This window comes from Phaenicophaeus curvirostris, chromosome 1 (genome assembly GCF_032191515.1).
Source record: "Phaenicophaeus curvirostris isolate KB17595 chromosome 1, BPBGC_Pcur_1.0, whole genome shotgun sequence".
NCBI lineage: Eukaryota > Metazoa > Chordata > Aves > Cuculiformes > Cuculidae > Phaenicophaeus > Phaenicophaeus curvirostris.
The window spans coordinates 91,585,789-91,605,972 of NC_091392.1; the positions used below are offsets into that span (position 1 = coordinate 91,585,789).

At 38.7% G+C, this 20,184-nt stretch overlaps 1 protein-coding gene across 1 annotated transcript in view; it reads right to left on the bottom strand.

Annotated features, from left to right (window-relative positions):
* Nucleotides 1-619: 619 nt before the first annotated feature.
* The window catches only part of ABI3BP (ABI family member 3 binding protein), a 160,674-nt gene continuing 141,109 nt past the window's right edge, over nucleotides 620-20,184 (bottom strand). Inside the window, exons 65-69 of the mRNA XM_069868349.1 lie at nucleotides 10,150-10,229; nucleotides 8,664-8,693; nucleotides 7,521-7,682; nucleotides 4,024-4,137; nucleotides 620-1,968 (exon numbers count right to left, since the gene is read on the bottom strand). Of these exons, the coding sequence (XP_069724450.1) occupies nucleotides 1,853-1,968; nucleotides 4,024-4,137; nucleotides 7,521-7,682; nucleotides 8,664-8,693; nucleotides 10,150-10,229 (502 nt within the window). The 3' untranslated portion in view covers nucleotides 620-1,852. The remainder of the gene's footprint in view (nucleotides 1,969-4,023; nucleotides 4,138-7,520; nucleotides 7,683-8,663; nucleotides 8,694-10,149; nucleotides 10,230-20,184) is intronic.

Here is a 20,184-nt window from a genome sequence, read left to right on the forward strand (position 1 = left end):
GAACCAATACATAAAATCTTAGAGCCCCTTACCAATTTCACTTTAATAAGGGCATGGGGAGAACTGGTTTTATTACTTGAAAATTTAAGCCAACTATGTATTTTTAAAAAAAGAACTCTTAAAAAGAAACAATTTTCCATAGGTTCTTTGCCACCCAGAAAAACTTGAGTGCATTTCTAGTGACTGGATTTTGAGCCAGTAAAAAGCAGATGAAGAGCTGTAACAAATTCAGTAGACCATATAACAGCAGAAGGTAAAAGCATTCTTCCAGTTAATATTTTCCATCTTATGGATGCTAGGGATACATGAAACTAAGTAGAGAATAAAAAAAAAGTGAACTGGAGCAAACTCCTTGAACTCTCAGAAAGACAAATTAGGAAATAAAGTGAGTGAAAGTATTGCTGCCTTCAGCATCCTTAATCATTGCTGCTCTCCCATCAGACTTACTATCCAATGAGCCGTAGCTGTAAGTCCAGCTCTTTGTGCTCATCAGACCTAGCACAACAGTTTATCACGCTATTTCACATGTGCCTGTTTCAAAACAAACTGCTTCCTGGAATAATAGCATTTGCCACAGAAACTAACATTTGTTTTCATGTAAAACACTTAAGAAAAACACTTGATTAAAAAATATTTTATTAAGAGTACAGTGTACCTGCAATGTACTTTATAAGGCATTTTCTATAAATGACTAATATATATATATGCATGTTCCTGTTCATATTTTTCAATACATTAGTAATGTAATGAATGACACCTTTTAAAAAAAACCCTACATCTCTTTATTAAATCATAAATGTTCAAGCAGTACAACAAGTAGCTTTGGGAGAAGTTTTAATCAGAATTGCTGTAAAGCAGTTTTAAAGTTCAGTTATTGCTCTTTCCCCTTTGTCCCCAGTGAACAATATTTTAAACCGCATTTTTTAAAGATAAAATAAATCTGATTATGCTGTTATAAGTAGCGCTTTTTTTTCCTGTTTCATTTATCTTTCCAAGTCACCCCCCCCACCCCCAGCACTCTACATACATTTAGCTTTTGAACCAATCTCCGTCTCTGAAAACTGCATTATCATGCCAGTTTCATCTTTTTGTTCCATGGACACATGTACCTGTCTGCTTTAACCGGGGGAAACCAAACCCACCAACCAACCACGGCCGTGTTCACGGGCGGTGGCTCTAACTCTGCAGCAATAGGCTGAACATTCTGCTTAGCTGGAGCTGAAGCATTTGAAAACAAACATGGAAAAATCCCAGTTACTTGATTGTTCAAAGCTGCGTGTATAGCAACCTACCTCAGCGTTTTGGCAGGAGTATGAACTTCAGGCTAACTGGTTGCAGGATATGAAAAGTTTTAGGGTCTTTTCTATAATTTACGACCAAGGAGACATTACAGATCTATCTGGACAGGTAGTTTATGGCACCTATTTTAAAGGACAACCAGTGAATATTTAAAAACTAATGCATTCCATGACCAGCTCTGCCGTACCTGTGCCTTAAACATTTATTAGAACATTGTGATAAATAATATACACACTGCATCTTTTAAAATATCATATAAACCATACCTCAAGGATAGGGAGCCAGCTTCCCTAGACATTATCCTACAATGTGTCCCTAGCCTGTTTGGGATTTTTGTAATCAAAAACAAATTTGTAAAACGGTAACTACAGTAAGCAGCCTATGCTATTACACAATTAATGTAGTATTGGCATTAGACTTGTATAAACCTTTGCACATCAGCAAACTTATTTAAGTGCCAGGCAAACCATAAACATTTCCATCTTCGTGCCTGTGTTCAGTTGGTGGGGGGTGTAATTAAGTGCTGGGCCTTGTCACCAAGTTCATGTCGCATCTACCATTTCCCAGGTATTGATGTTCCACACTCATACCAGCGAACATAGTTAATGTGGGTCTCCCCACCTATTTTTCCAAATTTGACAGGCTCCTGACGCACTGCCCTGAAAAATCCTGGAAGAGAGAACAGAGAATTATTTGCGTGTAGCCCTCAGACACTACCTTCCTTTGATTTCCCTGTGCAGTTCGTCCACAATTCAATTAATGGCCGAACTGCTTGCTCTGCTGCTAACCTATCTGACACAAACAAGTTGGTCTCCTGCTCCTGCATTGATAGCGCTATGAAATAGCTGGCATTTGTCCACCCAACTCAAACAAAAGTGGAAGCACTTGAGATTGCTGCTGCCCAGAGCAGGCGTGGTGAAGCCTGCCTCTTCTTGAGACTTGTAGTGCCAGCACCCACCCGTGGATGGTGCTGGCAGGACGGGGCCAGTGCCCACTCCATCCTCACCTATGGCTTCTGGAGTCTTCTCTAAACAGGAGGCTGTTCCTCCTTCCAAAGTTACGATGATTAAATACTCCCCACTACAGCAGCATTAACACACCAGTGAACCTAAATAAAACTGGACAGTTGAGGATATTTCATATTATCTTCCCACCCCAAACAAAGAAATCGTACCTCCTGCTTTAACTCCATGGCACTATACACGCGTCCTGTTCCAACAATTGACGCTAAGTTAAAAATTCAAGCGAGCAATTAGTGCCGAATCCAACCTGCCCATCAGAAATGTATGTGTGGCTAAACCATGCATGTGTGCGCACACAGATGTGCACGGGCATGTGCAAAATATTGTTCTGCAACTAATGTACAAAAGCAGGTCTGATTCCCTCCCTGCACTTTGGGTCAAACTTGTATGTAGTTAATTCCAGTTTGAACAGAACTCAACTTGCCAGTCAGGGAGGAACCGAGCAGTAATGGACAATACATCTGTTTTCCTCTGTTCAGTTCATTTACTAGAAATATTAAATACAGGAAAGGTGGGGATAATTTTTGTTTGGGATTTTTTTTTTTTAACTAAAAATGAATGTATCTCATGAATCCACCCAGTTAAATCCAGTTGCTGAAAGCACATAGGTTTTAACTGTCTTTTAAGCTGAGATGGTGAACTTTTATGTAAACTTTTTGGAAGAGTGATAACAGCTGAGAGGTCTGCTGTCCTAGAAACAACAAATTGCATTCATACAATGCCTTATATAAACAAAATACCTTCACGGATGGGCAACACTGACTGGGAAAGGAAAAGCAAAGCCTGGGAAAGGAAAACCAAAGCCTTGAAAAAGAAGAAAAGAAATAACAGAAGCAAACACCTTTTAGATTTTGGCACTTCACTTTAATCTCCCACACCTACCTTGATGCAATTCCGTACTTCTGTAAGGTGTTTTATAAACGAAGCACTACATACAGGTAGGTTTAATCAACACACTGACATTGCCCTGAAAACCATTTTGATATTTTCCTCAGTAAAATATTCCATGACGCACTCGGAACGCACGCCTGTATCAATACAGCCTGCATTCTTACCCCACGAGGGGGTGGGATACCTCATGCTGGCATTGCTGCAAACAATCAAGGCGGGAGTTCAGCTGACAAAAGTACAGTTTTCTTACTCTCAGGCCTCAGCAACTTATGAAAAATAGCTAGGCAGGTCACAGCTGCGTTTAGGACATCCAGTCCCATGCCCATTTAGACCAGTCTGGAATTCTAAGCACCTGGTTCAAATTAGCGCACACAAAATTACTACAGCATGAATTACATTTTCCAGTAATAAATTTTTAGTGTCTCATTAGCATTAAACAAAGCTGGTCAATGCCCAGCCAGTGATTTACTGCTCTTCAAACCAACCTCGATAGTTTGAACGTAACACTTCGTGCCTCTCTGCAAACTCAAATTTGTGGTTGTGTTTAAATATGCTAATACCAACTGTGAATAATCTGTTGGAATGTTTAAACAGGAGAGAGGCTGTTTGCTACCTAACAGAACCCGAGTCATAGCTTTGTTTTAATAAGTTGTTCATGTTTAAAAACCTCTCAACTCTCTTCTGTCTGCAAAGCCAGTAGTCCCTTTCCATTTCCCACCCCAGCAGTGGGCGCTGAATTCACTGACAGGAAAAAGGAACACAAACTAAGAAAATGCTAAGGTTTGCTACAGAAATGGGCAAAAGGAATTACCATCTTTGATTGGTAGATCTTCTTGCTGTCCTGTCCTTCCATCTAAGAATGAATCTACAAATTGGCAGTGATCTTCTCCATGGCCCCTCTGGTCTCCAATGTTATAAAATTTTCCTGAAAGCAAAGAAGCAGCAAAGTTGAAAATCCATATCCATTTTAGTGAGGGGTTATTTCAAAATATCACCAGAAGCAATGGGCTGTGCTCTTTATTCTGTGAGGAAGCCAAGGTGAATGCTACAAATCTTTTCCTCTCAGGATCCGTAGCTGCCATTGAAATGTTACGTGCATACTCCAAGTACAGTGCTCATGGCTGTGAACAAAACTGCCCCATTCCTGTCCAAAATATAGACTTGAATGTATTTTTTCCCCTCCTTACATTTCATATGGTAAGTGAAATTCCATTATTACCTAGAACCTCATCCTAATTGCTTCAAGTGATATCCTTTAACAAATAGATGACCTTGGTACAGTAACTGCTTATCCAGAGCATGAAGTGTGCCCTCTATTTATTTGCAGGATTGCTTAACAGGGCACTTGATTGCAACTGAGTAGAAAACAAGGTCTCAAGTGCCCCATGCAGTGCTGAGATTATGGGCTGTGCTTATCCTGTTAACAAGAGGACTCACAGTGAAGGAGTTTTGACAGAGAGATGTTTTTACTTAGTGATTTGATTTGCAAGACTTTAGTATAATTCAGTTCAGAAGATGGATGAAAGCATGATACCTTCTCTTAGGCCTTGGCAGGAAACCTTTTCAGATAAAATTAGCATTTTTTTTTAACTTCTTTCATGGCACTTGTTCTTAATGTGTTCAACTTTGGGTTGTGAGGTTGAAAGGAAAGGTGAGAGCGTTTGGAAATAGGCTTAATACTCAAGTATATGCTAAGCAGAAAGTCCAGCTACTCTTTAGATGCTGGGTGTCTTGTAGCCTTGAATTTGCTCCAATGAGGCCATTTGAGAAGTGGTGAGATGCCTTGTAATACTGCTCCCTGAAGTGCAATTCATAACAGAGCAGCCTACCAATAAACTCTGCCTGTCTCATATTTTTGTGATCTGATCGATACTTTGCCAAAAATTCTCACCTCCAGTTGATGGTCTCACTGCATGCAGTTCTTTTTATTTATTACTATCTAGTTTTGGCTGCAGGCATGTTTTTTCCATTGGAGAACTGGTCAGAGGGAGTTCCTCTCAGCAATTTTTTCATCTGAAATTAAGAACATTCAGGCTGCCCAAAATAGCACTTTTTTTTTTTTTATTCCATGGCTGTGGAAGGTCACACTTAGAATTTATTTTTTTCCTCCCCTCAATAAATACTTTTTTTTTTAGGTGGCCTGCTTTTCTGGAATGCTGACAGTGACTGCTCTGGAGAACTGTTAAATGAGGTCAGCAGTGGATGCTGGTTTATAGAACAGTCCTGGCATGTGTAACGTAGATCAGATTTTCTTCATGAGAGACAAAATAAAACATGTTTTTATGGCGAGCTCAAGAACAGTAACTTATAGATGCACACACAGTCGTTTGGCCCACAATGTAACCTATGCATAATTCAAACAATTGTTATATATAAATTAGCCGCATTCTTAGTGACCAATTCTTTCCGTAATAAAGAAACATACTTAAAAATACTTAGCTAACAAATAACTAGATTTATCTTTCTCTTTTGAGGATAGCAATTCTGTTATAAAGTAAATTAATTCCCCCTATGCCAGTGTTCCCTTATGGGTGGTCTTAAGAAAATTAGATACTATCTTTTTTTTACACACTGTGAATTCTGCAACACTAGCAGTATAAATTCATGCTAAATATCAGCACACAAAGATACGGTTGTTGTATATGCTTTACACAGCAGCATTTGTACAATGTGCCCAAACTCCCAGATTTCAAGATCAATAAGCTGCTTAAACAGCAAAGCTTTGGAAGATATTTTCAGCATGAGGTGGAACTCGGACCTCAGCACAGCCCTTCACTGCCAGCCTGCTGCCCATCTGCCTGGTGCTAGCTGAGACCCTTCTGCTGGTCTCAGTGGCATGATGAGACAAGATGTGACAGTGAAACTCATCAGAACGGAATTGACTTCAAATTGGAAACTCTCTCACTCACACATAAGAGTTCTGTGCCATGGCAGTCTTGCTTTAGAAATGGGAAAAGCAGCTTTCCTTCTTAAATATTTCAGTTTTTTCAAATATTGTGACAACTGGTCAGTACTGGTTGTAGCAATTTGAGTGCAAGAACCAGGTTTAGCAAGTATAATGAATACAATGTGGCTACCATCATCTTTCTCCAGCCAAGTTAAATCACCAATCTTCCAGCAAGAACAAAAACAATCTAATGAAAATAGGAAAATGGGCTTCTGATATACTAAACTTTTCTTCTAAGACTGAAGTATCTTTCACTGCAGTGTTAATTTGCTTGATTTAGGGCTGAAGACTAGTCTTGCTAAATTAGCACTGCTATTTCCTCTCCTGGCTGGTTTTGTGGTACTCTATGCCTCATTGCCAGTGTTTGTCATTTGATCACAGCTGGTTAGTACAGCAACAGCTGAATGAAAGATGCCTCTGCTCAAAACAGTCTTTGTTATGCACATAATGCCAAGATATTATTTATGTATGAGGTATTGTACTAACTATTAATGACCAGGCTTTCCTTCCTTGTCTGTGCATGGAAGAATGGTGCCAGATCCAAGACCAGGCAGTTTAAAATTATATCAGCATGGTCTGCCCTACACTGCCCTGCTGTTTCCTCTCTATGTTCTCACATATGGAGAATAGCTCCTGTGAGGTGCTGAGCTTTGAGACGGGACTACAGCTGTGGTTGAGTGTTGATTCTTTCAGCCACAGCTTCTTGTTAATTTCATTGAATGGGATGAACATGCTGCCTAACTTGCATTCAGAGACGTTTGCTATACACAGCTGTATTGTACTCTTTGTGTTCTGAATGCTGTACTAACACCATTGTGATAGAATTGTCCATGCATCTCTCATAAAAGATCATATGGGAGAAAGCCAGGAGATTGGAGTGGATTATAAGAAGTTAAAACGCTGTATTTATAAGCCTCAAAGTAGCAAAGTAACAATATATTTATCAAATGGTTTGGGAATGACTGGTCCATTGTGGTCTAAAATTAGGTCCTAGTTCTCTAATTAAGAGCTATCTAGGCTACACTTTATATGCAAATTCAGTACCTTTACACTATTTGCCACTAACTGGCAGAGTCCTGATCCTTATCAATTTTCTGTATCACCCTCAGGATACTAACAGGTACTGTGAATCAGATGATCACCAAAGAAGAGTAACTTTTGAGTCTGAAAATTCAATATCAAGCACGTCAGTGATTACTAAGCACAAGCAGATTTATGTTTATGATTAATCTGGCTATGGACTAGATTAAACATACCTAATCACACTTAGCAGAACCTATCTTGTTAAATCTCTTAGTTCTGGAACAAACGTGTGTTTAGAAGCGTATAATGTGGACAACACGGGCTTGAATGTCTCTTACCTGTAAGTGAATCACTGAGGTATATCTTGTATCTCAAAGAATTGCACAGCTGCACACCTACAAACTTCTTATACCAAGTCCTCTTTACGTATTGTTTCCCTTTGCATTCTGAATAGGTATCTGAATTGAATGGGATTTCGGTCCAGATAGCATCCTTTCCCACTGCAGAAGAAGAAGAAAGAGGCTGAAGGATGATGCTGCATACAAAATCATGTGCAACTGATATATTTAAAAACGTAGAATTGGAAACCTTGATAGAGCAGAATGCACTGTAACACCTGCATTTTGAACATGGAAAATATTTCAGGAAGGCACCAAAGGGTGCAGATATGATTGATACAGCAAACTGCTTCTACTCTGTGTGTGGTGCCAGTTTGGAACGAGCTCATCCTGGGACCTTAGTAAGGGGACAATGTTTGTGTGCTGGCGAAACTCTTGTTTAGAAAGTGTAATACAGTCACTGTTTTTCAGTGGGTTCATGCCAGGACAGTCAACAAAAACAGTATGTGATTTAAAAAAAAATGTACATAAAATGTCACATGATTATGTGGAAAAACATAGCGTCTTGGTGTATGTAGAAGTCCATTACAAATGCAAAAAGCAGCCCAATTTGCTTGAACAGAGTCTGCTGTTCTTCAAAAGCCTGGTCCACCTCCCACTGAAGACAGCAAGTCTTCTACGTGGCCTAAAGCAGAGATGGATCAGGCCTCCAGAAGCAGAGAATTTTTCTAAATCACAATGACAGATAAATAGTATCCTCCAAGTCGTGCTCTGTTAAGTCACTTAAAATGCGTAAACTAGCTTAATCATTTCACAGAGCTGTCTTTTGCTTTAATGACAAGGCTGAGAAAATATGAGTCTGTCCTTTGCTCATTTATGTACATTGGTTTGAAGCCATCCCAGCTGCCATCGGAGCACCACATCACATTGATTGCATTCCGCTCAGGTATACAAACAGCCTGGCATGAATTCCTTTATCAGGGGCGTGGGTGGAAGGAGTGAAATCATGTGTGAATGTTGTTTGATTCCATAACTCACTTAACTGGTGCAGTACAGCCACCCCCTCTTGTAAAGTTATGCTATCTCACTTCTGAAAAAAAAAATCCTGATCAGAAGACACTATACTATTTGTGAAAGGCTTACTTGAAATTGGCTCGCTCACTCTTGGGTCCGCTGGGGAAAGAAAATAAACATTCAATCAGTCACTGGAAAATGAACTTGCCCAATATTTCAATGGAAAAGTATTCATAAGTGATTTTCTACAGGTAACACACCGTAATTTGTGAAACACAGAGTGTTTCAGGAGCACAATTCACTTTCGTATTAAATTAAATTAAAAGACATACATTACTTAAGTGAATATAGTACCAATGAACTTTTAAAAATTTCACTTATGGTACAAAACCAGTCAAACACAATTCTAGTAAAAACAAGTTTAATCCAGTAACCAGCAAAACTCTACTGCATCTTTTTTTAAATTTCAAAAACTAAATAATAAAAACATGTCTCTGTAATACCTGCCACACAGAACTTGGCTATGAAAGACCAAAAGTGAGAAATGGATGTGTGCAATTAAGAAAGAATAAAAATGACTGCTTAATTTGTCCAAGCTAAATACAACACAGAACATGAGCCTTGTCATTCATGAAAACTGCACTTGGCATAAATATGTTTTGCAGTTTTAATAATCAAGGATTACAAAGACTGTATTCACCATTTTTAAATGTGTGGCACAGACTGAACTTATCCCTGACTAATCCCTTGCTTAGCCAAAACTCTCATCCATCAGCGACAGCGCTAGACGAGGACTACTATATATTACACCTGGCTCAAAACACAGATTGAGAAAGTTCTTTTAAAAAAGCTGAATCCATTTTGTGTTTTACATGGTCCTCAAGTACTATCAAGCAATAAATGCGTCTACAGAAAACAAAGTATCTTGTTTGTATGAAGTCAACAAGTCAACTGCAGTTAGACTCATGGGGAACTGGAATAGAAAAGCAAAGGCAGTCTCTAATTCTCACCTCTGAGTCAGATAGGACTTAAATTGGGAAGTCACCAATGGTCAAAATAGGCTTGTATACACCTCTTCAACGGCTTCACAGGAGAGTAAACAGGATGGAAGGGGACATGCTGGGACATCGACTTTTCCCAACTGCCATTACTCAATCCTTACTTCAGCCAAAAGACATCACTGATACATGGCTGCCTCATTTGAACAGGTAGCAAAAGTGCCCGTAAACACACCAGCCCAAAGAAGAACCCTCTGTTCCCCACACAGAAGTCATCAATGAGTTTGACAGATATAAAAAGGTTGGGAATATTAATCTTAAAAGACTGAGTCTTCTCTAAGTATAAACTTAGTTTCTTCATAACAACCACCAGACAAACTCTCTGTGCTCATGATTTTTTTTGCCTGCAGCCTGGACATCTTTTATCCTCACATGATATAGGCCTGATCTCAGGCTGACCAGCCAGGTACTGCCATAACATGCTTAGTAGTAAAAAGACAGTCTAGAGACAGTAAAGAGCAAGACTAATTGTGCAAAATGAAGCAAGAGAAACTTTCTTATATCCCACAAACACAGAGAGCACTGTAAACAACGGTCAGACCTTTGGAAGTTCTTACCTGATTCAGTACTGAATGCCACGACATTGCTACTTGGACCTTCACCAAGTGGGTTTCTAGGTTTCACATGGAATTCATAACTGGGGAATAAAATAGGAGAGATCAGAATTTTGCAAGCTAACCACTCTTTCAGAGCCTGTAGCAAACAAACTTCCAACACACCTCTTGTGGTGACACTTGCCTCCTAGACAAGAACAAAAAGACCTCATTTCTTGCTCTGGAGACACTAGAGATATTCTTTGTTTCAACTGTATAACACCTCTCTGGAAACATAATGCACTGATCTTTTGATAATTCCTTGCACGCATACCATTAGTGTCTGATTTAACACACCACTATTTTAAGTCCGTCTCACGTGCAGTTTCAGTCCTGGCAAAGAAAGCAGTTCAGGTGACGGCAGAAGCAATCTGATAAGCAGGGATTGAGTAAAGGATGTTACTATTTATTTGCACGTTTTTCATTCATAAGAACACAAATGTCCAATTCAATGTCTCTTAGGCCCACTAACAGTGACAGATAGGGCCAGTGGTGAGATGCAGGGCATGTCTTCCAGGACAGGAGCTCAGCCAAGGCAAATATCCAACTGCTTGAATATAGAATATATGTTAACAGCAAATATATGAAGTAATGAAAAGATGCCATGTCGTGTCTCTTTCTTATCGTTTCATAGTAGTGTCACACAACACCAGTCTGTACTGTAGTTATCCCATGATCTTTTTTCATCACTGCTGTGTTGGGAACCAAACACAGGGCTATGAAAAAGGAATAAGATGGAAGAAAAAAATACAAGCCAGACTCCTCTGCTTAAACCTCTCCCACCCCTCAATACTTGGCTAACAGTGATGGACAAACAAGACAAAGCATTTTCTAACGCTGCAGGTCAGATGAAACTTACATTTTCAACTAGAAGCTCTAGGTAAACAGCTATTGAAAGACAGTCACAAGTCTAGAACATGTTACACAGAAGACACCAGCCAGATGAGGCAGGAGAGAGTTAAAGGGTGGATGCTAGACACAGCTAATGTCTTACAGCAAGGGCAGAGTATTTCCCTCCTCTCAGCACACACTATCCCAGCAAGCTGCTTGTCAGATCTTTTGGCTTCAGGCTGGCAGCACTTGGAAATTTCTCGCTGCTCAGCAACAGCTCAGTGCCTCCCTGTAGGACCTGCATGCCCCTTGTGCCGAAGCACCCTGATAAGTAGCACGTATACACCTGATGAGCTGCATCCCCATTGTAATTTCCCCATGAGCCATAAGCAATCATCTGTCCCATGCAAGTCACCTACAGCAAAATTTTTCATATGCTTTAAGTATTTACATGGTGAATCTCTCTTAACACGGAGTGTTTTTTCATCAGCAAGAGAGATCCATAGGGCACGAGTCAAAGGGACTGTCAGCTTGGAAAATGAGCCCTAACTTTGAGACTAAACACAGAGAAAAATGAGAATCCCAGAAGTGGGCATTTAAACATCCAATTCTTGACTCATGAAGAATCACTTACCAAGGATAACTTGGTAGCTTGTGACTATAACGTAGCTTTGAAACGTATTGATGAAAGTGTTTCCAAACAGCAATTTTCTAAAGAAAAAAGCCATACCATTCTCTGCATGGCTGGAAATTTGTAAACTCCATTTGCAAGTCCCTACAAGAGACAGAATAATTCAATCCAAACTTTGGATTACCTCTCATTGTTTCTTGGCTTCTGCAGAACCTGAACCACTCACTAATTAACCTCAGTGGTCTAATCATGAAGTGCCAAGCAACTGTTTTCCATCTACAGTACTTCTAAGACAATATTTAACTTTGAAATTGCTTACATAAGCAATTGCCTTTATTTCTAGGGTTTTCTTTTCTTTTTCAAGGAAAATACTTATAAAGATTGGTATGCTGAACAGATGCATTATGGATAATTCATGGACATTTCTAAGTGAAATGAATAAAGCTTCTATTGAGCTTTAAAAACTCTGTTTAGAGTAATCTCAACATTAATTCAAACGTGCTGCAAGAGTGTTTCGAGAACCCATATTACTCTACTTTGGGAGGGAGATTTTACATAAATAATAAATTAAATAATAAGTTCTAGGCACAAAATATTCTTAATGATCAACTCCAATTTGTTTAAACAAATACTTGCTTTTAAAAATTGGTTCTGAGCAGTTAATAGTCACATTGAGCTACATGGCACAGCAACTTTTTGTTCAAGAAGTATTCTCATCTAGCAGGAAAGGCCATTATGCAGAGAACTGCAGCAAAGCAGTTGCAGATTCCTTCTGAAGAATTACTGAAGCATAAATGAAGAGTTGCTAATATGTTCTGTTTTTTAAAGAAATAGCTAGAAGATACATTTTGGACAATGTAGAAATTGATGCTTGCCTAGAGATAAAAAGACTCCGAAGAAGTTTTTCTGTTTCCTTCACAGCAGGAACACCTTATATAGAGCTATTACTCTAGCTTTGATCATTGATAGCTCAAGTTGGCAAATTCTATTGCTTTATGATTTGACCTTATGGATGATAATAATCAATTTATGTCCCTTTGCATGAAAGCAAAAGAAAAATATGAAGAGCACTGCCTAGGATTCCTAGGGGTTTTTTTATTCCATCGGACTGGCTACAAGAAAAGGAGAAATACTGGGGTCTAAGTCAACTCTCTTCAGGGACAACTCTAACCTTAATCCCAACCCTAATCCTAAATCTGAAACAAGCCATGAACCTAACTCTAACAGCTCCCCATGGACTGTTGTCCCTTCCCACAAAACCTGAGCAGGTGAAATGCTTTTATGGAACTGGACTGGCCAACCACGGGGACTCACAGGGTAACGGTGCAGACAAGTGTGAACCGCAGATAAAGATCAACAGTCAGCATATCTGGTTCTCAGCTGAATGTGCAAGGGTTTCACAGAATTTGCAAGCTGGATTTACATGCCTCTCTCAGGCAGAAAAACACAAGCTGGATAAAACACTGGAGGATTTTGAAAGGAATTTAAGTATTTTTCTGATTTTTTATACAAATATGTGGTCCTCAAGGGCTGACATGCTCTACTTTGAGTTGCATACGGCAAGATTCTTCATATGTAACAGTCTGGTTCTCCCCAAAATTTAATCTGATGCGTTTAGACCCATTGATTCTCTTAACTCCATAAAAAGACCAAAGCAAGAACTGAAGACTGAATATTTTCCAAGCAGTGTTTTTTGAATTGTGGTCTAGGGACCACTAGGATCTCTGGACAAGATCAAACCAGTTGGGAAAATCATGGCAAGATTGAAATAAAGAACTAACTCCTAGACAGATCTCAGCTCATGGAAACTTATAAACAAAACTGGAGAAAAGCAAAGTAAGAAAGAATAGCCAAAGTTTAGCTGTGCTAGGCAGAGGACTCTCTACTAATAGTGTTAAAGAACAATTTTTTTCAACAAAGATCTATAGAATTTTACCATTTCATGGTACATGTTTTCACAGGTGCCCAAACATCAAAGGCTCCTTTCCCCTGTCATGTTCAGTCCTGAAACAATAATAGTGGCTGCAACAGTACAAGAACAACAAACAACCATGTTTGGGGATGAAAATAAGCAACAAGTTGACCGAACACTTAAGGGGAGAGAGAGGAAAAGTTAGACTGAGCTCACAATTTGATAGATTTTACAAATCTAACTGTAACTTTACAGTCATGCCATGACTGTCTTCATAGAAAACCATTTAAAGTCTAACTTTCAGTGTGCCACATGAAAGATCCGAAAAATAAAAATAAAGTGGTGAAAAAGGGTACCTGCTGCGGTCTTATACACACAACAGGGGAGGGGAAAAAGCTTAGAGGTTCAAGAAAGTATGTAGGACAAAGTTAATAAAGGGATATAGGAAAGCTATGTAATGATTATCCCATGTCTACCTCTTAGCTAGACTTATTCATGAGAAACTGGAGTCTATATTCCATCTTTTTATCTGTGTTGCTCTGATGCCAAAAATTCATCTACCCAATATATGCAGCAATCTAACATATGTCACACTTCTAACATCTATAAAATTTCTATTCTACAAACTACGCCTACTAAATCCTCCCAAACTGCATGAGACAGTAAAAGTCATTGTGGAGATTAAATGGACTTGACTTAAAGTAATTACTGTGCAAGAGCTTATTTTTCCACCATAGGAAATTGCTATTCCACATGGAACTTTGGCAGACAGAGACACTCCTGCCTTTCTCAAATCATGCAAATGTAGAAGTCTGAAGACTGCAGAACTGAAAGTAGGTGAAGGGAGATTTTCACCATAAGAGGATGACTGGAGCAGCTGATTACAGTCCTAGGACTCCAGGTCAATTGCTGGGGAGTTGCTGATGGTTTGATGACAATCATGCAGGACTGTCTCAACATATTGAGCTTCTCTGTCTCTGCAGAGCGTGCTTGGATAGCAGTATGATCAGACGTTGCTAATAAAACTAGGTTTAAGAGAAGGAGACAAAACAAGAGAGAAAGAAAGGAAGTGCTGGGTTTGTCTGGGGAGTCTTTCTGCTAATCAGGTTGGAAGAAGGGCCAAGAGAAACAGGAAATGCTTACCCATGAACCCTAACATCAACTGCAGTTTGCTAGAGAAATCTGTTACTTTTGTAATAAAGAGTAAAAAATCTTCAGCATTTTTGTGCCACTTTCTGCATTTTTCTGCATTGTAACTTCCACTGTAGTTCTCATCTTTTGATCCTTATTAACAATAGCTGAGCTCTCTGCGTCCATAGATTTTTCTTCTTGTATGGTATTGACATATTTTGGGTGCTAGCTGAGATACAAAACAATCTTAGATAATGGTAATAACAGCATGAGCAGGAAGGTATTAATTATTCTGAATAAGTGCACGAAAAGCCTATTCAACAGAAGGCTGAAGACTTACTTGGTAGCGCTTTTATGTAAATCATAGTAACATTCTCTTTTTGGTTTCATGACTTTTGTAAGACAGATTAAAAACTTTTTGAAGGAAAACATCTACACACATTATAAAAAGTATGGTACATGTATATATACACAACATATTTCATGTTTACTTCATTTAAGGCACGGGTGGACGAGGTGCTGAGGGATATGGTTTAGTGTTTGGTAGGAACGGTTGGACTCGGTGATCCGGTGGGTCTCTTCCAACCTGGTTATTCTGTGATTCTGTGATTCATGTTGGTTGAGTATTTGGGGTTTGGGTTTTTTGTTTTTTTTTTTTTAATTTAAGTTTCCTGTTCTTTATATCTGTCAAGAGACCTCATGGCTCGAAATATACTTTGCCTTGCAACACAATCTAACCCAGAAGTCCAAATGAGACCACTCAAAATTTATTTTAAAAGTAGTAAAGTACATTTGAAATCACCAAACTACTTAACCAGGCAAAGGGATCAGTACCTAAAGGGAAGTTTTACAAAGCTGTGGATTGCAAGCATCACAGGCATTTTGTTTCTTATGTATACTTTTTTTCTACGCCAGTAGGCTGGTGGAACTGTCCTATACTTTAATGGCTACCTGATTTTCCCCAGAGCTACTTGATACATGTCTGACTGAAGTCTCAACATTTTTTCTTTATTACTGTCCAATTACTGCTGAAACAATATTTTCAACCATATTCAGACTCTTGTATTGAAGGCTTGTATAGAAATTAGTGCTGCAAACTTTCCTGGGCACTAGTGGTGTGAATCTATTTGCCCTTAAACAAACCAACAGAATGAAAGAGGAAATATATAATTAATTTAAAAAAAAATTCACGATACGGCAGGGATACGGATATAAGAATTGCATATTTTGGCAGAGAAACCAGCATAAAGAGCAGAAAAAGTCAAGTTGGTACTCTATTAGACTACGGGAAGACTTAAACAAATAAATAAATTTTAAGGAGTTAGAAAAAAACTAGTTAAAAAAATCCCAAACTCCTAAAATTCCTTTGGAAATGGGAAAATAAAATTGGAAGCAAAAGAATATCAACATCTGCATTTAATTCTGCAGGCTAGGGAAGGTCCATGAAAAAACTGCAGGTCAATGAAACTGATTTAATGAAGGAGGAGATGCAGATAAGCACCATCAATACTACACAAGAGACAGAATTTAAAAACAAGAAACACAGTAAGCCCATTTCTTTCTCAGGGCTCTCAAGGTTTATAAGAAACAAGCATCTCAAGGAGGGAAATACTGAAAACTGTGGATAATGACCTTACTTTAACTTGACATATGGGAGAGCCTGTTTGAGTATTTGCATAGGAAAATTTGCTGCAATAATTTCTTTTTAAGGGCAGTTTTAAACGTAAAACTAAGAATACTTTTAAAAACATATAAAAAGTGCAGAGTCCTGGGCATGCCAATGAAACTATGAATTCCAGTGTGAGCAGCATTGTAAGGAAACTCAAAAAAAAAGGAACTTATATGACAAGTTAGACGGAATATTACAGGTCTCACTTCTCAAACGACTTCTTGGAAGCTAGGCTGTCATTGCTTTGACCTAAATGATCAGTCTTGTAGTTTGACTGTTTTCGAAGTGGAATAAATGGCACATTTCTCAGAAAACCTGTGACAGTTTTCTCAGTATTTAAATGGCAGAATTTCCATGTAGAGGATAAAAAAAATAAATTGACAGATCAGTCCACACTGGTGCAACCTTTTCTCTCATTTTAGTTTGTTAAGAAATGAATGACCTTTGCATTAACACACAAAACTACCTTGGCCTGCATTAATGAAAATAGGCAAAGTTAAGATTTACAATATCAGAAACTACCTTTAAGGTACAATCATACAATAATTTAGGTTGGAAGAGACCTGCGCAGGTCATCTGGTCTAGGCCTCTTTTCACAACAGGACTGACTTAAAAGCTACATTAGGTTGCTCAGAGTCAATCAACAAGCACAGTAGTTAAAGACACTGCTTGAATAACAGTAAAAACTGAGTAGATCAGTACTTAGTTTAGACTAACTATAATAGAAGAAAAAATAGGACTGGAATTTGGCTATTTCACTCATTTAACAAGTGAAGGACTAACTCAAGGATAAAGATGGCAAAAAATGCAGAAAATTTGGTGTGTGTTTAAGTGTGATACTGAAAAGAGGGCCGAGTGAAATGTGACCAGGATCTACTCCAAATTTCTTAGAAATAATGTAAAGGGTAACAAAGTTAACTGCGGTACAAAGTTGTAATCAATAGCTGCATATATGTGATTATTAGATCACAGAAGCACATCTAGAATAGAAATGTTTAAGAAGAAAAAAATCACAGAACAAGAGAAAGTTTTCCTCTTCTGGCATAAGTTACATCCAATTAACTATCTGTATAAGAAGGATGTATATATTTACCTAGCTCACACAGCATAACCACACTATATGCTTTGAGGGATTTTAGGGAAAAGATACATTCAAAAGCAAAATATCTGATTAAAGTAAAAAGAATTCTAGATAGGGCCCAGACAGCAGCTCGGTGCCAGAAACAGTAGCACTTTAAAGAACTCTGATCAACCAAATAATGGATATCAAGACTTGAACTTTCCAGGTTACTTAAACTATCAGAAGTTTTCTAAGATGTAATAGTGGAATACTGCAATCACCATATTTGGCAAGTCTCCAGGTGAAAAAGAAGCCATATTGTCCTATAAAGAAAAATCCTTTAAATGAATGAGAAGTTGTCAGCTGTCAGGCATGGCTTACTATGAGGGAACGGCATGGAGACAGCATGCATTTTCTTGGGCAAAAGACTTAGGAACCTTAGTGGTCCAACAAAATCACATTGCACAGGAGCCTTTTAGATTTCTTTTTAATCAAGCAGTTGTGTTGGAAAGCAGTTGGTTGTCCCCCACATTTCTTTAAATGTTTTATGTCCTCACAGTTAGACAGATTTTCAAATCTCTATTCTACTCTCCTCTCAGAGCCTTGATGTCTTGCAATCAAGTCACAGAGGCCACATAAAGATGGCTTATATAGTACAAGACAAACCAGAGGCTTGACAAACTGCCATAATATTTGCCATTTCATTTATTTAAAAGTAAACCTCACAATTTGTTGCATACCTGTGGAAGTCCTTTCATTTCCATAATGCATGGTACGAGCCTGTTAAAACCAAATACCTGGTAACTGTACTAAAAGTCAGGACTCATTTTCTCTTTCAGCCAGTGCATTTTTTCTGGATCTAGTCACTTTTCAGACAGCTAAACGGACACACAGAATACTACGTGACATCCCTATGATTCAGAGAAATTTGTATCTCATTTAACTTCTATGTTTGTACTTACTGACAGTTGCAGTCAGACATGCAATCTTTTATGACAGACTGTAAGATTCCTGTCCCCCTAATACTGTCCAAATTTCTTAAAAATTCAAAGTCTGGCCATTAGCTCCTAATGTTTAAAAGCCGCCTTGTCAAAAGGCCAGCTGAAAAGAAGACGGATGTCTGGCTTACTGCAGAGCTTCCCAGAGGTGTAGCAGTATGACCTATTTGAAAGAAGAAAGTTAAGAAGAGGAAAACAAACAAGCAGCATGATCTGGCATGCTTAGATGGACCCACTTTCTCCTGATTGCTTGTTCTGCCTCCTTCATACTGAGGAGCTGTTTGTCTTGATTCCCTCCAGATGGATGTGGGTGATTAACTCTTTAGCGTCTAGGCTAGGCACTAACATATCCTACCTGATTTAACTCAACAAGATGATGTGACTGCAGACTATCTTTGTTGTGCATTGTCTCAAGAGGAGACATCTGGAGAACTACAGGCTTAAGCTGTCTTGCTGCTATATGATCTTTTTGGTTCAAATTCACCCATGGAAAGTAAGATACCACATTCATAAATGTTTTTATTCCTTTTGGAAAGTCTTTGTTTAGGTCTGTCTGGTTTAGATTTGTCATGAACTGTCTTCAGCTCTAGATGCATTGAGCCTTCAGAGCAGCATATGGGATTCACACAACCTCACTGACGGCTTCAGCAAAGCTGGAAAAAATAGACTATCAGATTCAGCTTACTAGCTTTTCCTAAGCATTTTAAGGCCAAGAGGTTCTTCCCAAGTTAATCCATCTTCTGCTAATGAGCATCTCTCTTTTGATATACTTGCTGGTAGTTTTGTAAATGATCATTTGTGAGAGGGATTTCTATTTCTCTTCCAAGTTTCTTTTCCAGCTCCACCTCTTGTACAGCTCTTTGCTTTAAAGTTAGTTGTGGAAAAGTCTACTTCCCAGTCCTAATGTGTTACCTGATGAATTTGCAGACATTTCAGGGACTCTGTTAATTAACTGAGCTGTGTTTCATTGTCTCTATTCCTCTTACTTTCAGTCAGTTTTGTTTACAGGTCCATAGTCTTCATCTAGTGAGCAATCGGCTCCTGACAGACAGGAAACTTTTGTTATGGACTCGTGCCATCCCTTGCTACAAACCTGGATTCAGATGGTAATGGTAAAATTTTCTTATGCTTCTGCCAAAGCTCTCAAGGTGGCCTCAAAATTAGGAAACAGATTTTGAAAGGGGAGTTTAATTGAACAGAGCCACTCTTGAGAAGGACTTTACGTCCTTCAAAGCCCGGCGACTCAAGGGACATGCACTGCTACAATTTGTATCAAACATTTTCTGCTTTAGGTGATTGCTTCCTGAATCGAGAAAGATTTTCACTGTTTTTCTGTTTGGAAGTTATCCATTTATGTCTCAATCCACACTCCACCAGTCAGTACTGATCTCAACTCTAGTTGTTTTTAACAAAATCCATGTTCCAAAATATAGCTTTTCTCCACAGTTTTCGGTCTGCTTTTGCTTACCGAACCCCTGAAATCTTCTCATAGGATTGACAGAATAGCTCCTGACTTCCTTATGACCTTTACAACTCATCCATCTGGGTCTTTCTACCTCCATCTTTCTTCCTTTCTGAACTAAGAGCAGTTTAAGAATGTTTTTCTCTTTTGGCGGTCTAGATATTGCTGTCAGCAACAGGAATTGCCTTTGCTTCTGTGCCTTTTATGCATTTAAATTTCATCTGATTTCTGTCACTGTATGTGACACAAAGAGTTCAGCTGTGTAACGGAATGAAATCTCAACTCTCAGCTCTCAAAAAACCACA